The sequence below is a fragment of the Camelus bactrianus genome, chromosome 3 (genome assembly GCF_048773025.1).
Source record: "Camelus bactrianus isolate YW-2024 breed Bactrian camel chromosome 3, ASM4877302v1, whole genome shotgun sequence".
Taxonomy (NCBI): Eukaryota; Metazoa; Chordata; class Mammalia; order Artiodactyla; family Camelidae; genus Camelus; species Camelus bactrianus.
The window spans coordinates 8,078,464-8,097,068 of record NC_133541.1 but is presented as its reverse complement, the minus strand read 5'-3'; the positions used below and the strand labels follow the sequence as shown (position 1 = coordinate 8,097,068).

The window sequence follows — 18,605 nt, the reverse complement described above, 5'->3', positions numbered from 1 at the left end:
CCAGGGTAGATTCTGGCCTCTGACCCCCACTTAGCTCTGCTTCTGCCCCGCTACTGAGCCCAGATGCAGGGACATTTGTTCTCACTGACATCCACACTCTGCATGCCATCTGCTCTCTGACCAGATGCCCTTGTCCCCTTGTGCTGTGCACTGGAGTTGCCTTTCTCCACTATGCCTGTTATCCCTTCTTTTTTGCCATCGTCTTAAATTTCTTGCCCTCTGGTGATGACCACCATTTTCTGTAAAAATGCTCAGATCTCCTCTCTTTTCAATGAGACAGAACCACATAAAGAAACCCAAACATACCAAAGACAAACACTCTTAGTTCTGCAGTGGTTGTGATATTAGAGCCCCATTCAGTGATGCTCTCATATTCTTGTCCTCAGCTCTCAACTGACTGGAGGTCAAGGCACAGGTGTCAAAAACTGGAGATCAGAGAAGTTGGGTTTCTTCTTGGTAGAGCTCAGTGGGCATGTTGGAAAATCCCAGAGCTGGTGCATTAAGAATGGGCAGATTATAACCTGCTGAATTAAGAGACACAAGCTTCTGCGTGGGGTCAGCAGGTAGCTTCCTTAGCATCCAAGCTCCCATTTGAGGAAGTGAAAATCCTGGGGCTTTTTGATTGAAGGTGCAGTTTCAACACAGTCACTCAAAAGAAGGAAAGGCACAAGGCTTATTAACTGTAGATCCCAGAACTCGGGCACCACGAGCTGAGAAGGTACAGTCCTCTACCCCAGGCCACTAGCAGGAGGTAGAGAGCGGGGTAGCAGACACCTATTCACTTACCAGGTCGTCTGCGCAGAGGTCACTGTCTTTTCTGGGACTTAGTGGTCATTGAAAAAGGTAGGGGTGGAGGCTTTGCAGGTGGGAGGACCTGTGGGTGAATCAACACCCAGCCATTAGGGAGGCTGAACCGTCTCAATTTTCAGTTTCCTCATCTGCAAACTGGAGGTAACTAGTGACACACAGTAGGTACTCAAGAAATAGAAGTTACTGTGAGCTCCTCAAAGTCTGGTACTACCTCTGATGTGCAGTGGGCAGTGAGTCAGTGTTTGTTGATTGACTGAATGAGTGACCATTTTGGGCTGTGGTTGCTGTCTCCTGACACCTACCGGCCTCCTCGTTCCCCCTCTTTCCCCCCTTTTCCCCCTCTTCCCTGACACTGACAAGCCTCCTCTGTGCTCCCCCGCTGTGCCACCCGCCTCCCCTTGGGGCTGGCCCCTCCTCACCTTCCTGTCTGCTGCTGCCACGTGCCGGTCCCCAGGCACATTCACGTCCCTGCCCAATCCGTGGCACCTCCAGGTGTTCTCAGGACTCAGGGTCCCTGGGACGCTATCACTCAGCCAACAGCTGCTCACATATTATGAAAAACGGAACTCATGCCTTTGTTTTGGACATTTTCCAGTTGACTGCCAGCAGAGCTCTGTGGGGAAGGCACGTTGTTTCAGCAGGGGAGGTCGGGAGGACAGCAGTTACTAACTGTGCTCGGCAGAGTTTGGGGGTTTCGAGTCACTGCAGGGGTTACATCGTGTGCGGGATAATTCACCTAGACATGGAGGTTGCCCCTTTCTGTAATTGTATGAATTAACTCCCATGGGGCAGACTCATGGAGTGACTAGTCCAGAGGTCGCTACAGTCCCCATTTGCCTGTGTCAGCACCGTGCCGGGCCCCTTCCTACCCAGCCTCCAGCCAGCCAGCAGTCAAGCACTAACCAATGCCACGCCTCCAGTGATATTGTGGACCGTGGCTGCGCTGGTTTTGTTTGTCCCCCAGGGTTGCTGGGATAAAGCCCTGCAAGCTGCGTAGCTTAGGAGTATATTCTCTCGGAGTCCTGGAGGCGAGAAGTCCAAGGTCCAGATGTCGGCAGAGCGGTGCTCTCTGAAGACTCCAGGGGAGGATCCTCCCTCACGTCTTCTGACTCTGCAGCCCTAGGCATTCGTTGGCTTGTGTCCCCATGTCGTCACATGGCCATCTTCATAGAAGAGCACCGGTCATATTGGATTAGGGGCCCACCTTACTGCAGGATGACCTCGTCTTATATGTGCCACGACCCTATTTCCAAACGAGTTTGCATTTAAGGCACCAATATATCTTTGCAGGGGGTGTACAGTTTACCCATGATAGTGTCCCAATCAGGAAACACTCAAATGAAATCTGAAAGTTCAGCATCTTACTTTCTGACGACTCTCTTACGTCGCTTTCTGTGCTGCGAGCACATCTGCCCATCCAGGCCTCTGTCTCAGCTGTGTCCTCCTCACTGCGGGCTGGCCCTTGCCTTCTTCTTTCCATTGAGAATCCAAACTCGGCAGGGAGGGCTCAGAGGACTGTCGTCTTTGCCCAGGGCAGAACTGGTCCGTACCTGTGTCCTCCTCCCAAGCTCCAGAGCGCTGGTGCGGACAGTCTGTCCACAGAACTGCTGCCTTGTGCGCTGAGCACCCCTCCTCACCCCAGGATCCCTGGGGAAGGAGTGCCTCCCCCCTCAGCAGCATTCTGAAGCGGATTTCACCTCTGTTCTTTGTCTGAACCACTCAAAGGAGCGCAGTGGAAGCTGGGCAGAAAGGAGTGCACTGACCTTCCAGGCTAAGGGAAGCACAGATGCTCTTCAGGGTGTCAGAACACGGAGACAGAGCAAGGCATGGCCCTTAGCGACCCCAGCGTCTCGGGACCCCCTGTACTTCGGGGCTAATCTTCAGGCAAATGGTGGTATCGGTGGTCCAGAGTGACGTCTTGCCAGGGTTCAGAGAGCCCTGAGTAAGGACCTACCAAGCCTCTCATCTTCCCACCACACCTCCCAGAGACCCAGCATACGTATGTCATAGTTCCAACAGCCTGCCTTGCGCAAGCGCAGTGCCTTGGACCTAACGCCAGAGTTCCAGGTACAATTTCTCACGACACCACCAGCTCTGCGGCTGCCCACCCATGCGGGGGTGTCCCGCCTGCGCCGCTGCGCCAGCGCAACGGGACCCCGTGGTGGCTGGGCCGGCAGCTGTCAGCAAGGGCAGAAGGGAGGCGAGCAGGCCGACTGCGGACACTGTCCTGGGTTCTCTCTCTCCCGGCCGGGCGTGGTCTGGCTCCTCCCGCTTTTTCAGCGCCGAGTCCTGCTGCTTGGCAGCGTGCGCGCTTGGTGTCCTTTGAGGAGGAGTGTGCAGCTCCGGGCTGCGCCGCGTCTTCCTCCCCGAGCCCCTCCGCGCCTGCTGCTGCTGCTGCTCTTCCTTCCCTGGGCTTCTACCTCCTCCCCGATTCCCTCGCCTCTGTAGCTTCAGCCGAAGCTTCAGTTTCCCCCACACCCAGTTGGGTCCCTTTCGTCCCTTCTTGGCATCTTGCACAATCGTGTTCGCCCCATGATACTGGGGCCCTTGGTCACTGTCCTGATCGAAGGCCACGAGAAGAGCCCCCACTTCCCCTGCAGAGAAAGCCGCAGCGCTCCCGGCCGGCCGCCCCTCCCTCCTGTCCTCGCTCCCTCCTGCCCTCCAGGGCGCCCTCTGCTTTACCTCTTAAATCCTGCACACTGGCTCTTCCTCACTCCCAAGGAGCAGCAAGCGTTTTCTATAAAGGGCCGGAGAGTAAGTATTTCAGATTTTGCCGTCCATGTGGGCTCTGTTGCAGTTTTTCTTTTTTTTAAATTTTTTTTATTGAAGTGTAGTTGATTTATAATGCTGTGTTAGTTTCAGGTACATAGAAAAGTGATTCAGTTTCATATATACATAACTTTTTCAGATTATTTTCCATTATAGGCTATTATAAGGTATTGAATATAGTTCCCTGTGCTATATAGCAGGTCCTTGTTGTGTATCTGTTTTATATATAGTAATGTGTATATGTTAATCTGACACTGCTAATTTATCCCTCCCCGTTTCCTATTTGGTAACCATAGTTTGTTTTCTATGAATATGGAGTCTGTTTCTGCTTTGTAAATAAGTTCATTTTTTAGCCTTTTTTAGATTCTACATATAAGTGATAAATGTCTTTCTCTGTTTAATTTACTTCATTTAATATGATAATCTCTAGATCCATCCATGTTGCTGCAAATGGGATTATTTCACTCTTTTTAATGGCTGAGTAGTGTTCCATTGTGTATGTATGTGTGTGTATATATATGTGTGTGTGTGTGTGTGTGTACCACAACCTCTTTATCCAATGATCCGTCGATGGACAGGTTGCTTCCATGTCTTGGCTGTTGTAAATAGTGCTGCTGTGAACATTGAGGTGCATGGTATTTTTTCGAATTACAGTTTTCTCCAGATACATGCTCAGGAGTGGGATTGCTGGATCATATGGTAACTCTATTTTTAGTTTTCTAAGGAACCTGACGATTCTGCCATCACAGCATGAAAGCACCCATCACCAATGCATCCATGAATGCTGTGTGCTGGTAAAACTTTATTTATAGCAAGTGGGTAGGAGCTGGCCTGAGGGCTATCATTTGTTGGTCCCTGTTCTATCTGGAGAGCTTTTTGCCCCCAGACAATCCATCTAGCCAGCTCCATTCATTTTTTGCCGTTTTCCACGGGACCTCGCCCTGACCACCTTTGAAATTACAGTCTCCTCCATCTAGACCTCTTGATTCCCCTTAGCCATGTTCAACTTTCATCCTTATGTTATGTTCCTTTAGCACCTTGTCCCCTTTCCTCCACTGGAATGGAAGTTCCCCAATGCCTGGGCTTGTTTGCTTTGGTCCCTGATGTAACCCACACACTTTCAACAGTTCTGGGCATGTAGTAAGCACCCAATACATCACTTTTGAATAAATGAGTTAAAAGATGAGTAGTTTACTTCTTTGTTTTCCTCACCCGTGAGTTTATGAATTCCCTGAGGGCAGGAATTAGATGTGAGCAATTTTTTTGTGTGCTCAGCATTTCACTTAGTGCCTGAAATAGAGTTGAGTCTCCATCAATATTTATTGAATGAGTAGGAGATAAACACTTTTCACCAGGAGCAGAAATATGAATTCTGTTGTTAACAAAGGGAACGTGTCCTATTAGTTGTGACCCAGAATTAAAAGAATATAGATTTGTATGTTTGAAACTGATGCAGTTTCAAATATTTGAAGAATCTTCCTTTGCCATCTCTTTGGACTCCCATTTTCAACCATTAAGTATTCAGTCAGTTATCAAAGACAGTGTAATCGATTGGATAATGTTCTGGAGGCATTTGAAATGTTTTGTGATATGTTTGGTCATGAGTATAAGTTTCAAAATCGAATTTCTCTCTTGTGCCTAAATCAATCTTAAAACAAATTTATGTGTTTAGAGAAATACCTTAACAGCCTTAATGCGTTCAAATACTAATCGTTGATAACTCTTATTAAATGATTACTGTAAAGCAGGATAATAAATGTTTAATGGTTGAGGCTTAAAATAGAGAAGCTGTAAAACTTGCCTTCAAGAAACTGGCAATCAAATCGGGGAAACAGTAAGCCTGTGAAAAGTTAATTTCCAAGTTAATACTGTACAAACTGAGTCTGTGTGCTCTGAGGGAGCTGCTGGGTTGCACATGGACTAAAACCTCCACAGGACTTGGGAAGACGAAGTCATCAGTGAGCTTTACCAGCTCAGCATGGCCATCGATAGGGACACGGTCTCACTGGCCCTCAGCAATCTGCTTGTTTTCCTTCCTAAGAGGCAACATTTGTCTTTCTCTGGGGTTGTCTCCATGACCCCCACAGCTTCCTCCGTTCTCTGAGATTTCAGCCTAGACCTCACCTTGGAGCAAGACACACTTGACATTCACGTATCTTTTTCTTTTTTTTTTTTATGAGCTAATACATATCTAGTTAAGAAAACTTTTTGTAACAATCCCAAATTCTCCTGGTTTGAAATACTTCAATGATGTTACCCACACACTAAATAGACTCTTCAAAGTCTTTCAAATACAGTGATTAACCTCCAGGTGATGAAAGATAATTTACTTGGAGGGAGAAAAGCCCCCGCTGTGCTTAACTCAAGGAGAAATTGCTTCTGCTTATCGTGAAGACAGGTCCCTTGCCCAGCTCCCTGTTCCTCCCTGGGAGCAGACATTGTTTTGAGGAGGTCCAGATGCACATGGCTAGGCTGGGGAGACTCTGCTGGGCTCCATCCTGGTGACAGTGGAATCACTCTTGGCCGAATCTGCGCAGTGCAGTCCCTGAAGATGTGAACACGCTGCACGAGGCTCTCCCTGGACAGACAAAATTTGCTAAAGCAGGAAATTCAGAAATGGAAGCAGAGTTCACAGAACAAGCAAATAAAGACTAGTGGGATGTGGGGATGACATACATACATACATATATATATGTGTGTATATATGTATATATATATATTTAGGAAATCTAAATGTTTATCAAGGGAAAGAAGCTCAGTAACACCGGGACTGAAGTCAGGACTGCACAGTCAGCAGCCTCGTTTTGCATTTTATCAGCCAGCATCTGAGGAGATGCTCACAGAGAGGTATCACTGGGATCAGTGGACTCTGTGCTGCAGCTGAGGGGCTGCACCCTGACAGCTGACTCAGGAACTTTAAATCTGCCCGAGTGATGGGACACGGACTTGGAGCATGGGAGCAAAGTTGTGTGATGTGCGACCCGACATGACAAGCTGCCCTTTTCTCATTCTTGGGCTTGATCAAGCCTATCAGACAGAGGGCACTGGGCAGAATTGTCTGTCTTCTGGGGGACGGATGTATTTTGGAAACTGTGTTGTAACCCAATGATCTTTATAGGATCAGGAAAGAGCTTACATAAATGGCTTCCCTGCCTGCCATCTGCCGGTCCGTGCTCACATTGGAGTCTCTGGTCCCTCCAGTTACTCCTGGTGCAAGGAGGAGTCATGGTGGCTGTTTACAACTTTCCAGGGAGATGGGAGACTCCACATATGTGTCATCTGGAATCCTCTGCACAGCTGTCCAAAGGAGATGACATTGTCCTCATTTACAGATGAGCAGACTGTGGTCAGAGGGATCAGCCACCTGAACAGGGCCGCACAGCTGATGCGTACACGAGCTAGGATTTGTGAACAGATCCTTCCCCTCCTACGGGCTCCCAGCATCCCCTTTGTTTAGCCAACATCTTCGGAAATAGCGACTTCATAAGCTGCTTCCATCTGTCTCCTGATGTCCACACTTTTATGCACATGTTGCCTTGGAAGATGGATATGGCAACTTGGGAAAAGGTGGTGGGTGTTTTCTGGATTGGTGAAAGCTCGACAAAGGAGGTGGAATGACCTGGGTGGTTAAACCCAAAGCAGAAGAGCTTATGGGGTTATTTAACTCTGCCCTTTGTGGGCAGACACGTTTGGTAGGGAGCAGGAAGGGATCGATTCTTGTGGTGCTCTTGGAAAATAGTGTTGAGTTCTGTCCTGGTCATTGAGTGCTAAGTTCCTGAAAGTTAGCTAGACACAAAATCCCTTCAGTCTTGTGGTGAAGGCTCTATACTTGCCAATAAGTCGTTTGGACTTTCAGTTTGCATATCTCAACAGAGAACAAGTGAATCCACCCTTCCTTCCCCCACCAAGATACTATGAAGCCAAAGGTACCAACTGTATACACTAAATCATATGGAGACCTGCATCCAAAATAAAAAAAATCCACACAAAGAAGATATGCCCCCTTATTGAGAATACAACGTATTATGTAGAAATTTGCTGTGGTTACGTAACCACTCAGGGAACAGTTTCATGTTCATTATCCAGAGATCATAGCACTTCCCTGGTAACAGTCCTGGATCACTCCTGGCAACTGGCATGATAATTAACATTGCTGCCTTTGCCTCTCAAAGGTTTTCCAGTTTGGACCATAAATCATATTGTCATCTTGTTTATAAGATACTCACTTCTCTGTGTTTCAGCAAAGTTGTCTCCGTATTATTCTATTAAACTCTTTGTTTTCCTTCAGCCAGTGGCCTCTCACAATTTTCCGTTCACTGCTGCATGCTTGGATAGTGTCATTCCTCGGTATTTTCGTCTTCTGTCTTGCCCTGGCCCAGATCAGCTCAAGAGACAAAGACCGAGCCCTCACATACGTTTGCTTATTCTAACTGCATAATGTTGGAGTCCAGTATCTTTTTTCAATTAAGTCTTACATGGTCTCGTCTTAGTCTTTAAAACTATTTTATAGGCATTAAAGTAGTTCCAAGATCTTTGAATTAAAGTTACTAATCCAATTAAGAAAACTCCTAAGTTTTAGGATTCTGCAGGTTAAATGACTGGTTCCTAAAAGAAGTGAACCTATACCTTTAAAATATAATCAGGAAAAAATGAACATGGTCAGTAGAAACTTTCTACTTTGAAAATGTTCAGAAATACATAGGCCTGAAATTACTTGTCACTAATCGAGCCTAGGAGGGTGTGACTTGGTAGAACCTTACAGGAGATTGGCAAGGCTGCCAGAGGCTGTGTGCCTGGGATGGAGAGGCAGCAGACTCGGGAAGGCTGTCTCTCTGTCCCTATGAGCTCGAACAGGCAGACAGACAGCCAGTTAATGGAGCTCCTGTAGACACAGAGAGAGGAGAATCCGAGGTGAAGACTTTGGGCTGTGAGTTTCCTGTTCGCTTGTATTGTTCCTTTTCTGAGGGGAGGTAATTAGGTGTCTTCATTGATTTCTGCTTGGAGGAGTTACGGGGGATTGAACCCGGGATCTCTTGGGTGCTGAGCGTGCGCTCTACCCCTGAGCTATATACCCTTCCCGCCTAGGGTTTCATGCTCATGTACAGGTGGCAGTTCTCATTCAGGAGGACACAGTCTGTGCCCACGTGGTACAAGTTGCTCCTGTTTGAATCAGCAACTTCATGTAAATCACATGCTTTAAACAGGGCACATTCCCATGAAGAAGGAAGGAACCACATGCGGCTGCTGGGACCCCACGTCTAGTCCTCCTGCTGTGTTTTAGCTGTGACTTTCCTTCTGCCAGCTGTTCAGTAAAGGAAGGGCCTGGGCTGCAGGGCCCGTGTTGCTGTGTCAGTGAGGACACACTGGGCCAGTCCCACCCCCAGCCTCACCTGGCCACCACGACCTCCGTGCACACACATGGGAATCTGGGTCATACGCTTGTCTTTAAAGCTCTCAGTGTCTCTCCAGTGGCAGTTGAACTCCAAATTCCTCACTATGAATTGCTGCCCTGGTCTGGCCTTCAACCAACCACCTGTCCCTTTGATCCCTTTGTGCCCAGACTAGCGTCACACCTCCCCTGGCCAACATTAGAGTCTCGGCATTAGCAGTCTCAGGCCACTCTCTCTGTCCCATGCTTGGCCTGGGGCCCCTTCCAACCCCACATCTGTCCTTCCCCAGAGCCCCTCCTTTCTGATTCTACTCTTCTCCTTGCTGTCCTTGGCCCCCATTGTCCTCATCATCACTGCGATTACTTGTTGGTCTGTGTCGTGTTTGATTCCTCACACTGGCCTTGAGGGTGTGGGCTGTGGGATCCCCAGGGCCCAGGACAGTCCCCGCAGCAGGTGATCAGTCAGTCCCTGACGATGGAGAGGACCCTGGCCAGCATTAAAGCCTTCGTCTCTAACACGGACCCTCCACTGTGTTTGGTTCCAGACCCACTGAAAGGAACATAGACTCTAATCTGATATACAGAACGCAAAGGTAATGGATTAGCTTGTTAAAGAAATACTGATGACCTGTTTACCAACAGGTGCATTTGTACTAATTTATACATTTATTATTAATTTATATATTTGCTATTTATAGACTAATTTACATATGTGAATCAAGAGGGATCTATGTTTTGATGATTAGCAGCCAAGTGGCAGGCACTTGCATTCACTGCCGTCGACTCTTACCGCGATACTGAATACTGGGTGTTGTCATCACCACTTTGAAAGGAGGAAACTGAGAGTGTGTGCTGGTAAACAATTGACTAAGTTCATACAGCCAGTAGATGGAAGTATTGAGCCATATATACATAGACCTCAATACCAGACGTATGTACATCACACACGTATGTCCATCCATCTGTCTGTCTGTCTGCTTATCTTTGTATCTATCATCTACCTTTTATCTTTTATTAGAAATCGTAGGGAACAAACTTCAGTACATTAATGGCTCTTAAGCCACTTTTTACTTCATTTAATTGTACTTTAATTTACCCATTCTTAATAAATACCTAAATGAAATTAGCTTAACTTTGGAACCCTCTGCAGCACATTTTCATATCGCCAAAACAACGTGTGCAGTAAGGAGGGTCTGAAATCTAGGAATACACACAGAGATGGTCCTGATGGTGACTGACATCAATAAACTAGGAAACTGAAGCCCTCTGACTCACTGAGTGTCGTGTCTAAGGACTGTATCCATGAACTCCTTATTTGTGAAATGTCTGGCTGTTTGATCACCTTTTGATCACCTTTCAGCTTTTAATATATGCATGTTTGAGTGTTCATTATCATGTGAATTTCTACTAAATATAAATTATTAAAAGGGAAATCAAAGTAAATCATGAAATAAAACTTACAGTCCTCCTTTATTGGGGTGCACCTTGTGCAGGTCTCTCTAATCCTCACAGCAAAGCAGGTCTTTTGTGCACCGAGTTGTCCTACAGGATGAAGGTGTATTCTGGGTCTGAGTGGTCCAGCCCGGGGCTTCAAGCTGGACTAGGCAGAGCCACATCCCACACAAGCTCTACCCCCGCCGTCTTCCAGTCTGCCTTCAGCAAGGGTATCTCAAGGTGTCCTTTGGTTGCAAAAAAAAAAAAAAAACTTATGATAGATTTTGATTCTAAGTAAGATTTTTTGTAAAGTTGGAAAATTAGAATTCCTTTCTGTCTTTGATGTCCGTTCTCATCAATTTAGACAGATATTTCTCTTCAGTGGTCTGGTCAATCATGAGATTGAACTGTTGAACATAGACTGACGCAGTAGGAAGAGGAAGACGAGGGAGTGGGTGGTCCATCCGGAAGCTCAGTGTTTGGTTTTCCAAGGTCAAAATCTTCTCAAAAATGCAGATACTTTCGTTCTTCTCATTAGGCACGTTTATTTATATCATGGGTCCTTTCACAGTACTCCCGTCTTCATGGTCACCATTAATGTAGGTAAACATGCAAAATAAAAGTTTTTGTATCATGAAACGTAATTCTTATAACAAGACACATTTTGTAGAATCCTCTGTAATCTATAACTCAGTGTGTTTTACCAACATAAGGAAAAAACAGCTTCTCCGTCATAGGTTTATAATAAGCTTGATGTGTTCTCATGTCTGTTTTTATTCTGAATTAGCAGTACCTTCTATTCATTTGTAGCTCTAACAATAATGAACGAGGGATCTCTCTCTCACACACTCACATTCATTGTGGGCAAGAAGGCCACTGACTTATGACTTGTTCAGTTCACTCAGGAGTGACAAATACTAGCTTGTGATGGACTGCATTTTAACAGAGCTTAAATAATGGAAGGGAAACCCTATGCATCTTATTATCCTGCCTGGTGAGGTTCGAACACCCCCTACCTAGCTATGGATGGAATAGCTCCTTGGCCATCTATTTAACAATTATTCCCGCTTTTGACCTCTTTGGAAAAGGAACAGGATGCTGGCTGAGGTTCAGAAGGCTCTGGAGCTTCCTGGTGTGACAGCAGGTCACACAGTCAGGGCCCATCGTCATCCTGCAGGACCTCTGTGAGGCTGTAGGGTGTGTTTCCAAGTGTCGTTTAGCTCCCCAACTAAAATAGCCTGCAATACATGGTGAGTTAGAGTCACACATATACGACATGCTGGGCACAGATTCTTCCCTTGTTTTCCCAGTGGGGGAAAAGTGTATTTGAGCATTTCTGGAAAGCTAAAAAGCTAAAAAAAAAAAAAAAAAATACATTTGAGCATTTCTAGAAAGCTAAAAAGCTCTATGTCAACCTATCATAAAAGTGGTTTGGAGAGATGTTGGAGGCTCTCTGTGGATGGAGCAAACTGTGGGCCAGTCTGCTTGACATTACTCAGTACCCCCCACATGAGAAATCTGAGGGAGACTGGTCCGTGGACCAGGCTGTAGGCACGGGGTGGGGACCCTTGAGCCGCTAGCTCTGGTGGGCACCGTTGGAAGCGTCATCTCTGAAGTTGGGACGGACGCCTCCTGACAATATTCTTGTCTAATAAGCCCTTGGATTGTTGCCTTTTTCCTCCCACTCTCTCTTTCTGTGGCATCCCTGATGTCTCTAATAGCCGGAAGGAAAAGATTCATCTGGGCATCTGTCTTCCCCTCTTGTCTGTCCTCAGAGCCTCCTCATCTAGGTCCCGAGTAAACCTCGCTCACCATGTTGGTTTCCAAAGCGTTGCCCAGAATCCCAAGTCTAGTTTTGTTTTTTAACTTAGTTTTGTTGTTGCTGCTGCTTTTTGCTTTTCTGCTTGTTTTTGTTTTAGGGCGAGGTAATTAGGTTTATTTATTTATTTAAAAAATCATTACTATTATTTTTTAATAGAGATACTGGAGATTGAACCCAAGACCTTATGCATGCTAAGCAGACATTCTACCATTGAGCTATATCCTCTCCCATTTTTTGGCGGGTAGCAATTAGGTTTATTTACTTACTTATTTAAATGGCCATGCTAGGGATTGAACCCAGGACCCTGTGCATGCTAAGCATGTGATCTACCCCTGAGCTCTAGCCTCCGCCACCAAGTCCTATTCTTGAATGTTGTTTACTGATTTCTTTAGTGTTGTGTAATGGTGCGAGTGTACAGGCTCTGAGGTCAGACTGGAATCAGGACATAACTCACTCCCATCGCTAGTTGTGTGAACGTAGACAGATTCCTCAACCTCTGGGCTTCCGCATCTTCATCTATGAAACAGGAGGAGTAACACCGCGCCTCCCTCTGTGATTCCCGTGGGTTCAGTGAACGTGTGGATGGGAAGCATGTGGCGTGGGGCCTCACACCACACTATTAGTAGCACTCCAGAGAGATGTGCAACTATAGATCGGTCTTGAGCTGGAAGACATCAGCAGATCTCTACCTTTGCAGCGCCTCGCTTCCTGCTCATGACCTCCGAGATCCTAGAGACACTCACGATGTGGTTTTCATGCTGTTTGTCCCCAAGCTAGAGCAGACGTGGGTAGTCATGAGGGTGCTTGATAAACCTTGTGGACGCTGCCTCACCTCTCATCCGGGTGTGTCGGGAGCTGTAGCAGACACACCTGTCCTGCATCTTCTGTCCTGTTTTCCTCATTTTAGATGAGGTGTGTTGTTGTTTGGATGATGGTGATGATGGTTTTTTGTTTTCAGTACAATGATCAAACTAGTCTGGGTATGTGAAGCTGGATGCAGGACCTATTCTAAAATGATTCTGTCTTCTCTTCAGAATTAGACCTGCAGGCGGATATTATCTGTAGAAACAAATGTAGTTTTGTCATTGTTTCATATCATTGCTTTTGGGGTCTGCTTCAGTGAATAAGTCTCTTTGGGAGACTCACAGTGAACACAGATTCAAAAATACCCCGTTTTGCTTTACATTCCCCAAAACACAGCTCAGAGATGTGTGACCTCCTGTTTTCTGGAGCATCTTTCCAGGATATTAGAACATACTGAATAGTAAATATTTCTAACTTTCATCTTATACATTTTAATGCAATCCAGGGCTTTTTTTCCTTAATATCCGTTTCAAGTTAAAGCAAGTGATCAAACACTATGTTTGGCAGTTTATAAATTAAAATCAGTTCTTACTTAACTCTCTATTAATGTACCTCAGTGACTTAAGAACAATGTCATGGACCGTGGAGAAGAACACGTTACATGTGCAGTGTAGAATATTTGTCACATTTTTAGAGTGTGAAGTTAAGATAAATTGAAACATTTTGTGGTGACATCAAATATTGATCGAAATTCCATTGAATTTGGTTGAAAACTGGCAACAGCCTTCCTGGACAGAGTAGTCGTCAGTGCCACCTCCGCGTCAGCCTCTGAATCAGCGTCCGTGTTTCAGAGCTTAGGTGAGCCTGTGGGGGGTCTTATGCTTCACATTAATGGGTCATCTTGTACCAAACATATTTTCAGTTGTCCTGCTAATAACGTGGCTATGGGCACAACCTGACTGGATCTGGCAAAGCACAAGGCCAAGTGAATAGTCTCCCAGAACTAATCGTCCCTGAAATGTGTCCTTGTGGATACAGTTGTTGTGCATGTCTTTCCGTTAATTTTGAACATCAAAGGTTATTGTCCTATTACCCTAATTGCGCCATAAAATGAAGACACTTGCTCACTGAATGGAAAACTCTTAGCAATAGAGAAAAGAGTAAGAATCAAACGTAGTTATTAGAGTTTTTAAGGGTAAGTATTAGGGCACATCTGTGTCTGAAAGGGGGTCACCTTTATCATCCATAGACTCAAATGGGAAATTATGAAGAGAACACTTACAATGCTGTATATGAAATTCAGTTGAAAATCCATAACAAATTCCTGAATTCCTAATGAGCTTGGTGATTAAGTAAAGGTTTGCCACAATTTTGTCATTTCTAAGTCCCTAGTTAATCTAATCATGAAACCAGAAACCTTCCAGGCAATGAGTCCTTCTCAATACAATTCTCTCCTCTAAATGGATTCCCCAGAAACCAAGAAATGAGAAAATAAGAGTTGATCATCACATTTATGTGGTCACCATAGTAACAGGCATTGCTAAAGCTAATACAGAACACTCAGTTTAGAGTTTCAGCTCTTGTTTCAGTCTGCACAAATGAAAAACATTTTTAAAGCCCGTACTAAAAGCACATAAATGGTGTCAAAGTCATGCTCACGGATCTAAGTAAAATCAAAGAATTTTGTTGTTTTCTACGCAAACAAACATGGTACTAGACTCCTATGTTCTGAATCACAGTCACATTTCACGTTTTTAATCTCATTTGCTCCCTCTCTTTCTGAAGGTTTTGAAAGAATATACAGATCAAGTGCTATATATGGCTTTAATGTCTATTGCAGACTTTTGCTGTCCATGTTTGATGGTATTAATGGCGTGGACCTAAGGGCTGCAGTAGTAGCTCAGGATGCTTCTGTGCGGCATCACGCTGGTGATGTCCTGTCGCTTAGAACTGGTGTGCTGCTTTCCACCCCGTGGCCGGGATCGTGAAGTCACTCATCAGGCCTCTCGTTCGTTCTTTGAGAGTCAGGTTTCCTTCGCACAGTCTGTTTGGAAGAAACACTGATCAGGCAAGACCCCAAGGAGTAGCAAGTGGGTGTTGAGACTCTTCTCCTTTCCTGTTGTTTCTAGAACCCAACTTTGTGTCATCCTACGACATCGGCAACTTCACCTACTTCTTCTTCCGAGAAAACGCCGTGGAGCATGACTGTGGGAAGACCGTGTTCTCCCGAGCCGCCCGCGTGTGCAAGAACGACATCGGGGGCCGGTTCCTGCTGGAGGACACGTGGACCACGTTCATGAAGGCCCGGCTCAACTGCTCGCGCCCCGGGGAGGTCCCTTTCTACTACAACGAACTGCAGGGCACTTTCTTCTTGCCCGAGCTGGATTTGATCTATGGCATCTTTACCACCAATGTGTATGTAACTGGAAATCATTTCTTCCCAGCTCTTCTGCTCTGTTCGAATGAATCTACTCTTCTCTGACCTTTGAGGTTTATAGGTTGCTTTAAAAGTTATCTCTTTGCAGGGAGGGTATAGCTCGGGGGTAGAGCGCATGCCTAGCATGCACCAGGTCCTAGGTTCAATCCCCTGTACCTCCATTCAATAAATCAATAAACCTAACTACCTCACCCCCCAAAAAAATTTTTTTTAAAGTCATCTCTTTTATTTTGCTGGACTAACATCCAAAACAGATTTTGAGTCTGAATTAAATGTTACAAAAAGTGATGTGATTTCTAAGACTGGTGTTAGGAAAACTAAGCTAATCAAAAAGTTTTGATCGATCCTTATGTAATGGCCACATCAAATTATCCTCTGTGAATTCTTCCTTCCTGATTTGCCAGTGAGTGTGCTCTGGGCATTTTTTGAAATGCTGGAACCTATTAGATGTCTTTTTTTTTTTTTTTTTCTATACACAAGTCATGCATCTTCGCATCATGAAAGCAGCAGCATCGCCAGGGGAGTCTGATCTTTGAGATAATGTAACTCTCCCCTGATCCCCTGCTCATGTATGAAATACACATTCTCACGTTCCCACAGCTACACTGCAAGCCATGGTTCTAGAAGATGCTAACTCAGGCATTTCTAAAATGACGATTCTACTTTTAAAATATTTTTGGAAAAAATAGTATAGTATTTTGTTTCTTGTGGGGAAAAACTCCTATCTTCCCAGCTGACACTCTCTGGGCTAGGCCAAGTGTATGAAGTTTCCTGACTTCGGTTCACTCTGTCTGGCGGAAGGTAGCATGACCCCACAGTTAACTTCCCTTCCTAGCTGATGTGCTGTGCTAAGACTCAACATGATCACACTCCGGCCCCCGGAATCACAGGTGGCCCTGATGCTCGGGGACCCTGAGCTCCACTTGCTTCAGCGCTGGCTGTGGGAATGGTGTGGGTGGTGCCGCGTGGGTTCTGCTTTGCATCACCTTTGAGAGCTCTCATCTGGTGACCTAACGGTTTGGACAAAAGCCAGATATTTGTATCCAAAGTAAAGGATCTGAATCAGGATGGGTTGCAAGTGCTGATAAAGTGGATGGGATGACCAGCCATCCTGGTTTGTCCCAGAGTGCCCAGGTTTTAGCCCTACAAAGAGCCCTGCATCCCAGGAAACCTCTCAGTCCTGGGTGAACCGGGACCGTCAGTCACCCTATGATGTCTCCTCTGCTTCTCAAGTCTTGTTAACTTACTCTTTCGTCTCTCCTGCATCAGAAGCCTGCCCGTGAATTGCATTTCCAAAGAGTCACTTTATCTGCATCTTACTTCCCTGTTACTCTTCCCACTGCTGAGCTTAAGTGTTAATATTCCCCTGATAATAACGTTCACTCCATGAGGAGTCTTCTTTCTGATGTGAAGTTAGAAAGAAAAGACTAAATGGATGGCTCCCTGCCCACCCCGACCCCACACGACAATCTTTACTGTAAACCTGGTTTTCAACCCCAGAGCTTATTTTCTCTCTAGGTAAGTTTCTTTAAAAAACAATCAATTTATTGTTTCTGAAGTTGATTTGCTTTCCCAAACCTTGTTGAAGAAATAGTGTGGGCTGCACAAGATGAATGTTCAGTGGCTCAGCTAACACCAATTTTACACACAATGGGAGCTTGGCTAGCTTAGCTGTTCATTCCCCCATCTCCGGGCAAAGTCAGACAATTTGAAAAGTTACAAAAGTTCTGTGTCTGGGCCATTCTGAGAGGGTGAATGGTCAATTTAGATACTCACAAAAATAAGTTGCAGACTTTTGCAGACTATTTGTTTAGTGTTGCAAGTGCCCATTGTGCTGGAAATCACCCAACATAGAGCGTCTGTACCAGCAGAAGCAGGATTGCTGGAGCTTCCCTCTCTCTCAAATCCTTATTCTCACTAGGTCTTGGGAACAACTTTCTGATATATCTATCTCTAAACCCAAAACACCTCCCGCCTCTGCTCCCCGTTGTGTCTCAGCCTTACTCTTACCGTCCCAGGAGTGGTTGTGTTCTTGACAAGACTTGCTCCAAATTGAAAGAATGACAGTCCAAGGTCCCAGTTATGACCTGCCTCTGACTTGACAGCTGAAAATGCCCCAGCTAAGCTTTCTGGTGCTGATGCTCGTAGGTTTGGTTTATCCCTTTGCACTGGGAGATGGGGATAAAGTTCATTGTTCTAGCTTGTTAGTATGTAATGCTCCCCCTGGACTGTCACCAAGCCAGGACCAAGGTGTGGTCACCTGGTCCCGGGGAAGAAGCCCCCCTGTACATCTCGCCGGTCACTGTTGCTCAGACAGAATCGTCTAGCTCTTACTCAAGTCCAGGCACGTGTCCGAAGGCTAATTCTTCCTTATACTTTTTGACTTCCTGTGTTTTTCTCTTCTGAGAATAATGTAAAAAAATGGAAAATTCACAGTATGAATAAGTTCATATTTTTCGTTTATCACTTTACTCACCAGCAGTGGGGGTAACAGTGCTCCTCGCCAAACCCTCTTCTCTGTGCTCCAGCTTCTAGAAGGAGAACGCGTCCCTGCTCTCAAGGCTCTTACCTGCCCATGGGGGTGTTTTTAAATATTGTCCAGACAGAACTGTCACCGAGACAAATTCAAAAGGTTCCTCTTCAGAGCCAGCCCACCTGGGGTTGAAGTCCAATTCCCCCATTGAGTGGCTGGGTGACTCGGGGCAGGTGGGTCTGGGTCCCACTTTCCTCATCAGTGAATTTCCTTACCTTACGAAGACCGAGTGAACTGGAGTTTGCAAAGCCTTTAGAATGGTGTCTACCACCTGCCTATTCAGTGTTTCTCTGACAAGTATAAGGCAGCCATTTCCATTTTGGAGTTTCTTGACTTTTCCTTTGATTCAGGAAAAAACAATTGATGAGTAGATATAACATTGGCTTAGAGTATTAACATGAAATTTTGAAACCGTAGCTGAGCTCAAAACGCAGATTTCTTTAACAAAAAAACATGTATAGCTGTTTCCACGCCTTAGTAATAGGGCAGCAGACGCTGACAGCGCCTCATTCCCAGCCTTCAGTTCTGCACAGCTGGAATTCCCAACCATGGCTTCAAGTTCTCCTAGGTCAGTGCTGCACCAGATGTTTCTCCCTGACCCTTTGAA

The 18,605-nt window shown here is 45.7% G+C and overlaps 1 protein-coding gene across 4 annotated transcripts in view; it reads left to right on the top strand.

Annotated features, from left to right (window-relative positions):
• SEMA5A (semaphorin 5A) overlaps positions 1 to 18,605 on the top strand; it is a 444,304-nt gene that overhangs the window by 292,220 nt on the left and 133,479 nt on the right. For all 4 annotated transcript variants that reach the window (XM_074356161.1, XM_074356152.1, XM_074356145.1 and 1 more), the window contains one exon: positions 15,158 to 15,443. In XM_074356161.1, coding sequence (XP_074212262.1) covers positions 15,158 to 15,443 — 286 coding nt within the window. The remainder of the gene's footprint in view (positions 1 to 15,157; positions 15,444 to 18,605) is intronic.